Below are 14468 nucleotides of genomic sequence, written 5' to 3' on the forward strand. Positions count from 1 at the left end.
GATGGGGAGTTCATCACAAGAGTTCTGACTAAGGCGAGTTTTTAAAACTAATAGCTGATTTGTGCTTTTTTGTAATCTGCATACTGGCAACATAATGTAAAAAACACATGTAATTTAACATTAATTTGTTCTCCAGGGTGCTAGTAGGCTGCAGAAGTTGAACATCATGTACCAAATGCTGACTATGAATGGAAATGAGGGTGATCCTCCTACATGGATTATGGAAAGCCATAGCAAAAGGAGGCCTGCTGTAGAAATGATTGAGGGAGAATACCTGCTCTCAGATGTCTAAGGATGAAGAATTGTATATTTTGAGCATGAGGAATTGTATCTTTTGAGCAGTATGGTATATTTTGCTAGGCAAAGCAACTTGTTATGGGATTTGTAACTTCTCGTAAACGAACAGATTTGTACCTTCTTATGATGACATAGCTAGTTGCTTTTTGTTTTTGAAGCGTATCTGCAAGTGTACATGGGACAACTAACTGTGTGTGTTTGACTGTAGCTAGCAGCTAAATGGATATGAACTGGGACCAAATAATATAGATGAAAAATGTAGGACTCTAATTGAAGGAAAATATAGGAAAAAATTATGTTATAATGAAAATAATTAAAAAAGTTAAAGGACATGTAAAACAAATAAAACATTCGGGAAAATAATTAAAATAGTTAAACGAAATATAAAAACAAAGAAAACATTCAGAAAATAACTGATTTTAAAAAAAACTGATAGTAAAATAAAAGAAGTGTAAAGAATTAACATATAAATAATTAACTTTGAAAAATAGATGTGATGAAAGTGAGATGAATGATAGTAAAAAAAATGAATGGTAGTAAATAGAAAAAAAAGGGATGAAAAGAAAAGGAAACGAACGAACAAGCCGCAGAAAAAAAACGCATCCCTGGATTTCGAACCTGCGTCGCGACACCAGGTGGGATTGAAGCAGACACCAGGGGAGAATGGGCACGCGTGGTGACAAGAATGGGAAAAGCTGGTAGTAAAAGAACAGTGCGAATCTTAAAGCACGGCCGGTAGAAGATAAGACATGCGTCCGCTAGCCGTAGCGGAGATGTTCATTCGGTACCAACACCTTCGTCTTCGCTGGGGACGAGGCCACGGTCACGCTGGAGGACATGGCCGCGCTCGCGGGCCTGCCCATCCTCGGCTTCGCCGTGCACCAGCCTCAGTCTGACGAACTCGAGATGGCAGACGAGCGCGCGCTCGCTGCTGTCCGTGCTGTCCTGCTGATGGATCAGCGCGCGAGGGCACCGGCGCCGGCTGGGCAGAGCACTTTCTTCGTCGGCACCGGCAGCAGCCAAAGGAGGCGCAGGCCGCCGTGGCGGGCGAGCAGGACGGCTCTTTCTGGGTCACGCGGCGTCGGCGCCGGATCACGGTGTTCTTCTCGCTGCTGGGAGCGGTCGTCATGCCTCTCTCCATGACCACCCGGGCATGACGGTGCTCGTAGGCTCAGCGCACCTCGAGGCCTACGACTGGGCCGGCCCCCCATGTCTTTTCTTTGGAGGGGCTTCGGCTCCCGCTCCCGTCGTCGGATGCTAGCAAAGAAGGTGCTGGATCACGACGTCACCATAGCGGTGTCCGGCACCTGGGTGCTGTTCCTGAACCACGGCGGGAACATGCACCGCTTCATGGCCAAGGAGGATACCCACTGCACACGTTCCTCGATGTCCTCACGCTCACGCCGCCCAAGGACCAAAGGCCATGCGCCTATTACCAGGACTTCGAATCCCCCTACGAGCACCGTCATCCTAGCTACAGTCCTCCACAGGAGTTTGTCGCTGTAAATATTCATTGCAACAGACTATCTGTCGCTGAAGATACTATTTGTCACTGAAGATTTTTAGCGACAGCACTTACAGCGTCTGTGAAAGTTGTCGCTGTAACTTTATAGCGTCAGATCGTCCGTCACTGTAGCGGGTTTTAGCGTCAGATTGTCCATCGCTAATCTTGGTGTTGTGGTGTAGTGTTAGGTCTTGTTTAGTTCCTGATTTTTTTTATTTTGACTACTGTAATATTTTCGTTCAACCATATATTAACTAGGTTTAGAGATTTGTCTTGCAAATTACAGATAAATTATACAATTAGTTATTTTTTAATTATATTTAATACTTTATGTATGTGCCGTAAGATTCAATGTGATGAAAAATGTTGAAAATTTTTGAGAACTAGTCTTGTTAGGAAAGAGCAAACGAGTCATCAGCTGGCAGTTGGAGGAGGTCCCCCAGCCTTAGGGAGTAGGGACCTCAGGATTGTTTGCTTATCGTACCGAGGCGCGACGATCTTCTAGGCTCGGCACGATCCGTCTGGCAGATTGCTTCGTGTAACACTCTCTAGCTAGGAGGATTTTGATACATCCAAATCATGTATGTTGACGATCTTCTAGGCTCAATGTTAGCGGCTCCCCATCTCCAGGCCCAGATGCGCGGAGCAGGCCGGTCCAAGGAGGAGTAACAGAAGCCGAAGACCCAACAGGAATTTCACTGGGGAAGATTGGGCGTGAGCGCCTGCGTGCGCGAGTCCAGGCTAAGGCTTGTAAGCGACTATATGAGGGGAAACCTGAGAGAGAGAGAGGCATCGAATAATTGATGTAAACTCAACTCATCTCCTAAGCACTCTTGGTTGCTCCATCCCCCTTGCTGTTCTTCCACTCTCGATCCTCAATTCTCTAATCCTTCCCCAAATTGTTGTATCCTGTTTCTGATGCTAACACTCAACTGCTCATCTGGCATATTACTTGTAACTATCTAGGAGGATTTGATAGACCAAATCATATCTGCCTTGTACTAGGATAGGATTCTATAGCATTAAAAATGATAATGACAACACACTACTACTAAAATAATGTTTGCCTTGTCGACGCTTGTCGTCAGGCTTGAATCCCCTCTATTCAAGTTCTGTCTCAGCCCCGATAACATATGAAATCATCAATGTTAAAACCAACCCTACGTAATGGAGATACAATTCCAGTGTTGCAAGTCTCTCGGAAAGCATCCTGAGTTATTCACAGCCAATCACACGGAAAAGCTAGAAACAAAAATTATAAATCAAAATCAAGCAAAACCAAATCTAGCAATTTAGTTAAAGTATGTACAGTGAGCAAGTTCAGAAAATTAGACGCAGCAAGAAAGTACTGTTGGCTGATTTGTTGTGAGAGAAAAACACTGTTAAATGACTAGCAGATTCGGCTGATAAGCTCAAGCGAACAACCCATCGAAACATTCATTATTAATTGATGACATTCACTATTTAACGAAGATGATAAGCTCGAACAAACCCATTATATTCTAGCCTGCAAACCAAATCACAATTCCCAACCTCAAAATCTCGAACCAAATTCCAAAACGCATTGCCAAATCTCGTTTGGTCAATGGTTTTTGCCGGTTTTCTTCTTAATGCAAAGAAACATAGGGCTTGTTTAGTTCCAAAATATTTTGCAAAATTGACACTGTAGCTCTTTCGTTTGTATTTGACGAATATTGTCCAATTATGGACTAACTAGACTCAAAAGATTCATCTCGTCAATTTCGACCAAACTGTACAATTAGTTTTTATTTTTGTCTATATTTAACACTTCATGTATGTGTCTAAAGATTCGATGTGACAGGGAATCTGAAAAATTTTGCAAATTTTTTTGGAACTAAACAAGGCCCCTGTTTTTTTTATAAAATAATTACATTCAGTCCATCTTATTTAGACCAATCAGAGTTGTAGAACTTATTGGTGTCGAGCTCATTAATGAGTAGGCACTCAGCAACCTAAGCGTAGCTTAGGGCCTGTTTACATCCTAAATTTTTACATCCCAATTTTTTTCTGTAAACTTTACATTTTAAATAGGTGTTTAAATGTTTTTCAAATTTTTTTGTCTGCAACACACAAGTTTTGGGGCTCCAAGATCCTAAATTCTAAATCTTTACAGCCCAAGTTTTACATACCCCTGTTTAGATCAATTCTTCCAAAAAGTGCTTATTTCTCTAAAAGTTTTGGTTGTTTGGCTGCATCTAAACAAGACCTTAGTTAGTTAAGTTCCATTTGTGAAACTTGTTTATTTGGGTTAAAGTTACCGACTCCTAAATTTATTTTATAATTTATCTGGTATAGGGTCTTGTTTAGTTCCAAATTTTTTTACAAAATGAGCACTGTAGCACTTTCGTTTGTATTTGACAAATATTATTTAATTATGGACTAACTAGGCTCAAAAGATTCATCTTGTAAATTACAGTTGAACTGTGAATTAGTTTTTATTTTTATCTATATTTAATATTTCATGTATGCGTCTAAAGATTCAATGTGATGGAGAATGTGAAAGATTTTGCAAAAATTCCTGGGAACTAAACAAGGCCTAGATAGAAGAGGTCAAATAGGTATGGTGCACAAGAAATGAGAAGGGAGATAGATGTACGGGACTCTCGATATTCACGCACGTTTGTATACCCTAGTACAAACTTGAGGGCTTGGACTTCAAGAACACGATCGATACCACCCAACTAGACAGAAATCCTCTCAACTCTCCACGTGGCGCATTTGGTGATCTATAGTAGCAAGGCCCAGTAGATACCAGAGTACGTATGATAGGTCTGCAACATCTGCAAATTTGCTAGCGGATGTTGTGGCATCATCGTGCGGGTTGCCTGCATGATCGCCCACTTGCAACCCAACCCGTAGCAGACGAGCCGGCAACGTGCGGGGAGCCTGTGCTGGCTGCGCGGGGAGGATGCGGGCAACACTCCGGGTGTGTTTGGTTACCATCCTCTTGGAGCCTGGCTAGTTAGATGAAGCCAGGTTACACGGCCGTGTAGCAAGTCAGGTGAGTTTATTTGGTTTATTGTGTATAGTTAGTCTGGTTGAGCTGTATTCTTATTTGGTTGGTTGTTTAAACTTCTGATTGTACTAGTGTAGCCAAATGTTGATGTATTTGGTTTGTTGGAGTAGGCTGGGTGCATTCACCCTTTCTTTGTTTTGGTGGTCTTACCACTGGTGTCCCTTCACCTTCATATTCCTTCTTAAATATGCAGCCACCCGCCCCTCGGTTGTTCACCCCCGTTCGCTCACCCCTGCCACTCGCGCCTCCTCACCTCTCAGTCCTCGACTCCGTCATCCTCCTTCGCTCCTCTCGCCGCCAAGGCCTCCCAACCGTCAATATGAGCGACCACCTCCCCGGCGCCGACTACGTTGAGGTGCGTCGCGCCGTTTCGCCTTGCCCCGGCGGCGAGGGGTGCACGTGCCTCTTGAACCCAGCGACGTGCGTCCACTCCCATGACCCCGGATCTCCGTCAAACACCCGCTCGATGAGCAGCAGTCGCGTCAACTCCGGTGACTCTTCGGAGGACCACGGTAGCGAGGACACGCCACATCCGAGGTAAATCGATTTCCATGCTCCGTCGTGTACACCGTAGGGTAGGGTTTCAGTAGGATTTGGGTAAATCGTGTAGATGTAATTGTAAATGGCTTGATTAACCGTGATTTTTGGTGGATTGCGTTCGGATGGGGGTGTATTTGTGTTAGAAGTTCGATTGAAACCCTAGTTTGTTGTCTGAGTTGTGTTTTGTATATTGCTGTTAGAGCGACTCCATTGTCCCTGATGGAGTCATCGAGACAGATTGGGCGGGGATGGGTACAGTGCGCCTTCACAAATGCAACCATGGCCGCCATGCCATCATCAAGAGGTGCTGGGGTGGGAAGCACAGCGGCAAACGCTTCTTGGACTGCCCACTGAAGGTATTGGTATTAAATTTCATTGGTTTTCACCACTGAAGGTATTGGTATTAAATTTCATTGGTTTTCAATTTGTTCATATGCTTTTCATCCAGATCTCTATCAATTTTGTTATTGATACTACATTTGGTTGAAGCAGGAAGAGGATGAGCAGTGCCAGTTTGTTGAGTGGCAGGATGAACCATGGCCTGAGAGGGTTCAGGATTGCCTGAAGGAGCTGCGAAAGGAGATAAAGACTACTAGGCGGTGTGAGGGTACAACTAATGAGGCACTGATCGATGCAATCTGCTGCAACGATGTGGCGAACAATGCAAGGGTTGAGCTTCAGGAGGAGGTGAACCGCACCAAGCGTGTTGCTCAGCGCATCTCTGAGTCTTATCATCGCAAGGCTGCCATCGCTGCCATCGACAAGTGCAAGCTGATGTACCTCGTCTACTGTCTGATTAGAGTGGTGGTGTTTCTGATCGTGGCCCTCATCGTCAAGAAATGATGGCGCAACATGTTTGTGGTGAAGTGACTAAGTCTTTTGCTCATAGGTTGTTAGAACTGAAGTGCAGTGCTTGCCATGGCTGCCACCTTTTGATTGTGCCCAATGATGTATTGGTGCACCCCTTGATTGTGCCCAATGTTGTATGGGTTGGCTAGATATGTGTGGTGCTAGATCTTTAGACTTGTCGTGAACTTGGTATTTGGTAACCTGTCAGGCTAAGTTCCTGAACTTTTGTAAAAAGTAGTTTAGCTGAACATTTTGGTGGTTGGAATCTGGGAAATGCACTGATGTGCTTTTGTGTTTCGGTTCACTCATTTGTGCTTGTGTTTCAGTTCATTGATTGTGTGTTTTGGTTCACTCCTATTTGTTATGGATTCTCAAGATTCATAATGGCTTACAACTTTGAAATGCAAATGGTCCTCATGAATAAGCTTAGTACAACATCAACAAAAGAAGCCTCACATGTTATACAAGAGGTATGACAAAGCCATAACAGTCACATGAGCAAGCTACATCGGGGCCGCATGGGGTCAACAAAGCATCCACTGTGAGGCTGTAGCGAGCGAGAGAGCGAATTCATTATTCATCAAGGCCTCAAGCCATCAAGCATCAAGCGCCTTTAAGTTCATCGAGAGCCTTCTAGTTCATAATTCTAGTTAGTTAGATTAGAGTAGAGGAGATCTAGTTCTTCATCGGGATCTGGAGCCCCTGGTGTCGATCTGAAGCGCGAGAGTTCAGTAATAAATCTAGTTCTTACTTTATAGTATTTAATTGTATATTAGAGAGACTTTATTCTTAATAGATTCATATGTTCTTAATTGCAATAGTCATTGTCTACTTTTTGATTATATGTCATGGATAGTTGGTTTGATCTTATTGAATTTATGTAACTGCTCGTATAGCGTTTACCTAATTGATCGTTGGGTAGATGGTAGACAATATGTAGACGTGGTGTCTAGATATCTTGTTTATCTGCGAGTGCACCCTGACGTGTCGGGACATGTGGTAGACCGCGTAGGTGACAGCTGTGTTGGATCCTCTGTAGTCCACCCTCCGTACGTAGGACTAGCATGGGCGCGGTCACGAAGGAGGTGACCCTTGTGTCTTAATACCCTCGTTACTTGATGCCTCTTTACATGTAATTATGATATAGGGTTGACTTAACGATAATTTCTAGATATAATTACACTAATTAGAGTTATTTATTGACGTAGTTATAGAATTACCTTAGATCCAACTCCCTAGTTTATCCATTGGCTAACTATGATTATGATTAGTAGATGCTCTGATGATTATCTTTAATTATGATACTTGATGATTATGCTATCACTATTATTTATCTATATTTATCTAGCGACCTCTGCCTGTTATGAGTAGATTACATGACTTGGGTAATATCATTTATTCATCCTATATAGTTTCTTATCAATATAATAGATTATAATTTAACACTTAGCCTTCCCAGTGATATAAATATAAATCGACAACCTGGATACTTACCTAAGTAAAATGCTACATTGGTATAATTATCTGTCCGCTTGTAGAACCTTTTATTCTGTGTCCAGTTGCAATAGAACATGTGAATCTATATTAAATTCCTAGCAATATAATTAGGGATGACAACCTACTTCATGCTTAGGAATGTTAGAGTGATTAGTTGCTATTTGACAAGTTAATGATATACCGTGTATTTTTGGTGTTGTTGCTATGGGTAGAGTTTATCTCTATTTTTAGTAATGACGGTAGTAAATGTTAATAAATATGATGAAATTTTAAGTCCTTTTACTGTCTTTTTAATTTTGTGTGGGTGCGGCTGTACTTATATTGAGCAACGTAGCTCCGTTTTGTAAGTTTATTAGTAATTTACGAGATAAATGAAACAGGACGGTCACTGCACGCCGTACCAGCATATTGTGTGGAGGTGAGACTTTGAGCTAGGAAAAACCCTGTAGCCAAACAACCAACTGACTTGCCATCACGCAACGCTAACCGAGAAAGGGATTTCTTCATCAGTCATCACGAAAGACGACAGGTGGTGTCCGGCGCACGCACGCAAGCGACGGCAAAACTCTAGCGTGCTCGATCTCTCCATGCCTTCACAATTTGAGAACTTCACAACTTGTTCACCGTGCAACTATTCTCTTCCCCTGTAGTTGCATGGCCTCTCTTTTGTTGGGTTCTTCGTAGAGAGCCAAACAAGAGTACAAGACAAGTAATGTATTGTCATGGGTACATTAATCTCATCTCAGTGACTAGTGGAATTAAATTATTTTAACTCTTTTTAAATTTATATATTTGAAAGTTTAATTATCAAAATGGTTAAAATTTAGCTAGATAAAATTTAGCAAGAAAAATCAAACGGGCCCTCAACCTTTGTATTTATTCTATAGTGTGAATTTTCGTTGTCCTTTCTTCATTCTTCGGCATCGGATGGTGTCAATTTTTCACATAAAACGGTAGAAAAATAAAATCACCGTGCAGCAAAAAAAAAACGCCGTGTTTCGGATGGAAGCCAGAACTCTGTCACTGCCCGGTGGGCCCTGGCTCGTTATCTATACAAACCAAAGCTCCAGAGCACACAGGCACACAGCTCGCCTGCGACCTGCGCGCATTCACAGCCGCCGGCGCCACACGTGCCCGCGCGCACGGGCGCCACCTCTCTCCCCCTTCCACCAGCCTTCCTCTCCCGGGCCGGGTGGCGCCCCTACCTCAATGGCTGCCACTGCCACCGTTGCCGTCCACCTCCCGCTGCGGGGCCCCGCGCGGGCTCCGTCCGGGCCATCCGTCGCCGCTGCAACCCGGTTCCGCGGCCGGCAGGAGCGGCGCGGCCTGGCGGCTACAGGCGGGAGGGGACTCGCCCGGTTTCGGGCGGAGGCTTTCTCCGGTGGTGGAGGCGGAGGGCGGAGGGACCCCATGGTACCGCCTTACAATGTCCTCATCACCGGCTCCACCAAAGGTGAGCGAGCAGCTTGGTGCTGGCGAACTTTCGTTTAGGCCCCCATTATTTATTGAGTTTGACATGAAAGTCGGGGAAGGTTCCACATCTCTGTTGCGTGCTTGTGTTGAGACTTGAGACGCAATGTGTGTAATTCGAAGCGAAATGGATAACTAATTAACTACTCATACTGAGATATGAATGCTTCTAGTATCGATCGACCTTTCACTCAGTCAATGGAAGCTTGAGCTTGGAACTTATCGGTTGAGCGCAGGCTCTCTTTGGCGGAACATAAACCTTAAGACACTTGTCCTAGAAACCAAAGAAAAGAGAAAATTACAGGCATATTAAATTTACTTCCTCTTCTAGACTGGCTTCAAACAAAGAAAACGGCACACATATGAGCAAACGATTTGCTGATTTGTATCTTCGACATGGATCCTACTCAACAGTTTTCTGTATTCTTCTGCAGGTATAGGATACGCGTTGGCAAGGAAATTTCTGGAGGCTGGTGATAATGTTATAATCTGCTCGAGATCAGGTATATAAGGAACTGTTCGTTGGTATTAGCATGTTAGGCACTGGAATGCACATTTAATGGTCTAGCATGCTTTTACAGTTTGCAAACTGCTCTGCATAGTAGCCCGCCTCCTCCCTCCCCTTTCCATTTTGATGACAGACTGGTTTATAATTACTTTATGTGGGAGTGGGATGTGATCCATCGATTGCAAAATTTGACATTTCCTGCACTTTTCTGGTTTTATCTCATGAAAGGTTCTCAGTGTTGGTGCTAGCTCTTTTAGATCAATGATCTGTCTGTCAAAGAAGCCATGGATAATTTTAAGTCATTATGACTAACTGAATGTCATTAAGCAACTTATAAAAAGAAAGAGGATGTAAAAGACAACATGCAAAAATTACAATTGATACCAGTTTAGTCTTTTCCTTGACATGCAGTCTATCCTCTACAGCTCAAAAGGTAGAATCTGTGGTCGGTGACTTGAAGAAGGAGTATGGAGTGCAACATGTGTGGGTACCTACCGCTGATCTGCTCGGTTCTTATTTTTTTCATTAATTCGTTTGTTTATGAATTGTGTTTTCTTCTTGGATGTGACATAGAGTTGCACCTTTTGCTTCTTACTGGTGAATTGTTGCTATTTTATTTGTCACAGGGAACTGTCTGTGATGTTAGAGATGGAAAGGATGTAAAGGCACTTGTGGAGTTTGCACGTGACAAACTTAAGCATATTGATTTATGGGTATGCATAGATTCCTTCCCTCACAAAATAACTGCATGTGCATTAATCTCCACAGTTGTTCTTTCTGGTATAGAAACATGGAACCACTTGCAATAAAATGATACTTATGTTTACTGCATAACTTCTGCCAGACTTGAAACTTTCTTAATCAGGTGTATGCGATATGAAACATGACTGTGGCTTGTTTGTGGCATACCTCTGTCCTGGGCACATCTTTCAGTTTCCCTCCTTGATTGTTCTAACTTCATGGCAAAGAATAAAATGAACCCGGCTCCTCTTGGATCAGTTTATGTTAAGTCTGAATGTCAGTAGAAATATGGTCCTTTTTTGATATTTTTGTTTTGTGGTGCAGATCAACAATGCTGGATCAAATGCATATACATACAAACCACTAGTGGAGACCTCTGACGAGGCTCTCATGTAAGTTTTGTCCTATTTGAGGAAGCTTGGCAAATATACTTCTTTTCATTGTGCTTTTAATATCAATGATTAATTGGCCCTCTTTTCTGATTTACTAGGGAAATCATCACCACTAACACCCTTGGATTGATGATATGTTGTCGTGAGGTATTAAACTATTAATCATGCCAAATATTAGCTTTCTTACTTCCATTATGATGACCATGAACAATTATTTACTAAACATCATATGTTTGCCATCTTAGGCAATAAATATGATGAGGAACCAACCTCGAGGTGGTCACATATTCAACCTTGATGGTGCTGGTTCTGATGGAAGGCCAACTCCAAGGTATGTGTTTCCAAATTCCAAATATCTAGTGTAATGTAATGTGGACGCATGCTGAGGAATTTGCTACTACATGATTCTATCTTCCTTTGAATTCACAAATGATACAATTGCTGTGGAGTTTTGTACAGTGCATAATATCCTCTTGATATTAAACGTTGGTAGGATCAAAACTCTTATCATCCCTCTCCATATGGGTGCATATTGTAATTGACACTATTTTGACAGACGTGTGAGCGGATCAGTAGTTTGGATAAGTGAAATTGGTTGTGAACAGAGACAGATAGCAAGCAAGGATGAACAAATTAGATTTTTATGGCTAATACTACTGTGAAATACTGCTATAGAACTCCAGGTTTTTGTTCTCAGATATATGATCTGAATCTTGACTGATAATAACCAGATTTGCTGCATATGGTGCAACAAAGCGAAGTGTTGTGCATCTTACGAAGTCACTTCAGGTAAAAGACAGCCCTTTGTGAGGACCAACCTCAAATTCTTGGTTTTCTTTAGAAATTCCCAGTGACATATTAGGTGATGATGAACATTTGATTTATTGCCTAATAGGACTTTTGATTTCCTTGAGACATGAAGACTATAAACTACACTGCAAATCCATAACAATTATTTTTCAGTGTCCAGAATTATCTGTGATTTATCGAAATCAGTCAGTATAGACTATAGACTAGTTGCTAGAACACCACAGAAGGTTTTCCTTTTTACCTTAAACAAGTAGAGTTGCGAAAGTAGGTGGCTTGAGTACCACTCCTCGGTTCCTGAGGTCGACTCCCCGTGGGAACGAATTTTCAGGCTGGCGTTAAAAAAAAAATCCTCTCGTCCGTCCCATGCCAAAGCATAGGTTTAAGGCCCGAACACCCACACTGGTCATGGTTGTTCTCACATGGGCTATGGTGCTGTTGTGTATGGGTGGGGCCGGGGTTCGGGGGTTTTCTCGACCCCCGTGAGAATTTCTTCTTAATGCAATATCCAGGCTATCTTAAATTCTTAATCCCCCCCTCCCACTGCAGGTCGAGTTTTTTAAACTAGTGTTTTTCTGAGTAGACCCCACCCACCCACCCTAGACATCAACCCCCATATTATTTTCTCATTGTTGACAACAACAGTTAGCTATAGCTAATAAGAAAAATAATTTGGTTTTAATTGCAGGCTGAATTGCAGATGAATGAAGTGAATAATGTGATGGTGCACAATCTATCGGTATGTAACCCCATCATTTCTTCTCATGCCTTGCGTTCAAAAAATTTCTTCTCTTACCATAAATATTCTAGACATCTAAAAATTAGTCTGAACGGCATTTAATAAGCGATATGGCATGGAGGATAGTAGATTTATTATGACTTCTGAGAGTGCAAGGTACATGCATATTAGGCAAGGATGTGGAGGGTTTGGTTTGTACAAGTAGCCATCACCGAATATCCTTGCCTATCACCAATCACCTATCAATCTACCTTGGCGCACATGGTTTAGATGGCCTTCGCAGCGTAGCACCTGTGGGCTAATAGGCCTAGCCACAATAAAGGCCAATCGCCTGTCTAAGAGGCGTTAACGCACTAAAGTAGTTTAACTAGCTATTTTCTATAGGCTTTGGGACATGCATAAATGCATGATTATCGGATGGCATTCTTCCTCAGTAATCTATAAATAATGTTGAGGAAGCAATCATGCAAATTATATGTATATCATGTGCAGCCTGGCATGGTCACAACAGATCTTCTTATGTCTGGTGCAACTACAAAACAAGTAAGGGTCAGCCCCGACTCATTTTCCTTTCGCCATAGTTAAAAGAATTCAGGGTTACTAATTTATGAATTTACTGATACCAGGCAAAATTTTTCATCAATATATTAGCTGAACCTCCTGATGTGGTAAGAGTTTTATCATTATCTTGTATTCTGGTGTATTGTGGTTGGCTCTTATTTTACAGCTTCCGTGCGGCCAAAGTAGCAATGACTCATTAATTGTTGTATGCCTGTATCTGTTTTGTTGTGCGCTTCTGTGGAATGTGCAACCGTCTTATTTGAAAATCGATTTCCTAAGGACTCCGAGACAGTTCATTATTAAATGGATCAACTAGACCATTATCTTTGCTTACATTACAAAAGTTCCAACATGCTAGTGCCTAGTGATAGTGAGTTTAGTCATGCATACATTTATATCTGTTGACCTCTTCCCTAAGGAAATAGTGGACATGTGTATAGCCATCCAGTAGTTCCGATGTGACGATTGAGGACTGGGGATGCAAAATTCTGACAATTATCATACACAATACTACTTACCTTTATCACATAAAAATTATGTTAACACATCACTCAATCCTATGTCATTATAATTATTGATTTTTTATAACATATACTAAGGAATATAATACTCAAAATGAGTTTCGGAGACTCTATTGACTATTGACTGTCTAATGAAGATCTAAATAAAACCAGAGAGAATAAGTTGTCAAAACCAGATTTCCACAGTTCAGTTGAAGTATGTCACAATGTTTCATGGACCATAACATGCATGGCTGGTTATGCAGTTTATGCTACATATGAACTGTAGGTTCATTTTTTTCGCTTGATTTCTCTTGCTATTCAATTTGGGTAAGACCTACAGTTTTTTAAGCTTCTGATTGGTGGAAGACTTCACTGACCTGAGATACTTATTCATGTCTCACACTCACTGCTATAATAGGTTGCAGACTACCTTGTTCCAAACGTCAGAGCAATCCCTACCAATCAATCCATGAAGCCAACCTACATTCGCTTCCTCACAGGCTTGAAAGCCTACTCAAGAATTTTTTCTGTAAGAACTCCCCTGATCATGGGTGCTGTCTTCAATTATTCTTTGACATCCTGACAACACCGATTCTCCTGCATCTGTAATTCACCCTCTATGGTTTCACCTGCAGAGACTTGCTTTTGGTGCTCGAAGAAACAAGTATGTTACTGAGGATTAGTTGTCCGTGCTGCCAGCTTCCAACTGAAGAGATTAGGAACAATTCTTTTCATTAAGCGTCACTTACTTTTCTCAGAAGATAGAATGTATTACAAATGTCATCTCAGAAGAGAATACAGTGATGTACTCTTCTGTACAGTAGTAGCAATTTGATTACCTTAACTAAATTACTGCTGATAATTTATCCTTGTGCACTGTATGACTGTACAAATTTCGAACCATACTTGGACAAGATTGGCTGAAGGTGTATTATGACTGTTCTAGAGCAGATCATGATATATCTATCCACCAGATTGAACATACTCTACCTGGTTACTTACCAGAATCTCTGCAGTCCTTTG

At 41.9% G+C, this 14468-nt stretch overlaps 1 protein-coding gene across 3 annotated transcripts; it reads left to right on the top strand.

Moving 5' to 3' along the window:
- On the top strand, window positions 8787-14452 carry LOC8056782 (chlorophyll(ide) b reductase NOL, chloroplastic). 3 transcript variants are annotated; one of them, XM_021450624.1, is made up of 13 exons: window positions 8792-9177; window positions 9629-9697; window positions 10095-10189; window positions 10329-10415; window positions 10768-10835; window positions 10934-10982; window positions 11081-11166; window positions 11567-11624; window positions 12331-12381; window positions 12874-12924; window positions 13008-13049; window positions 13864-13974; window positions 14081-14452. In XM_021450624.1, the coding sequence occupies exons 1-13, from the start codon at window positions 8934-8936 to the stop codon at window positions 14126-14128; spliced, it is 1059 nt and encodes a 352-aa protein (XP_021306299.1). In that variant the 5' UTR covers window positions 8792-8933; the 3' UTR covers window positions 14129-14452. The 3 variants fall into 3 exon arrangements, 2 of the variants coding, with proteins under 2 accessions (XP_021306299.1, XP_021306305.1); XM_021450630.1 differs by having other exon boundaries at window positions 8794-9177; window positions 10128-10189; XR_002448969.1 differs by lacking the exons at window positions 12874-12924; window positions 13008-13049 and having other exon boundaries at window positions 8787-9177; window positions 13871-13974; window positions 14081-14427.

The sequence above is a fragment of the Sorghum bicolor genome, chromosome 1, assembly GCF_000003195.3.
Source record: "Sorghum bicolor cultivar BTx623 chromosome 1, Sorghum_bicolor_NCBIv3, whole genome shotgun sequence".
NCBI classification, from domain to species: Eukaryota; Viridiplantae; Streptophyta; class Magnoliopsida; order Poales; family Poaceae; genus Sorghum; species Sorghum bicolor.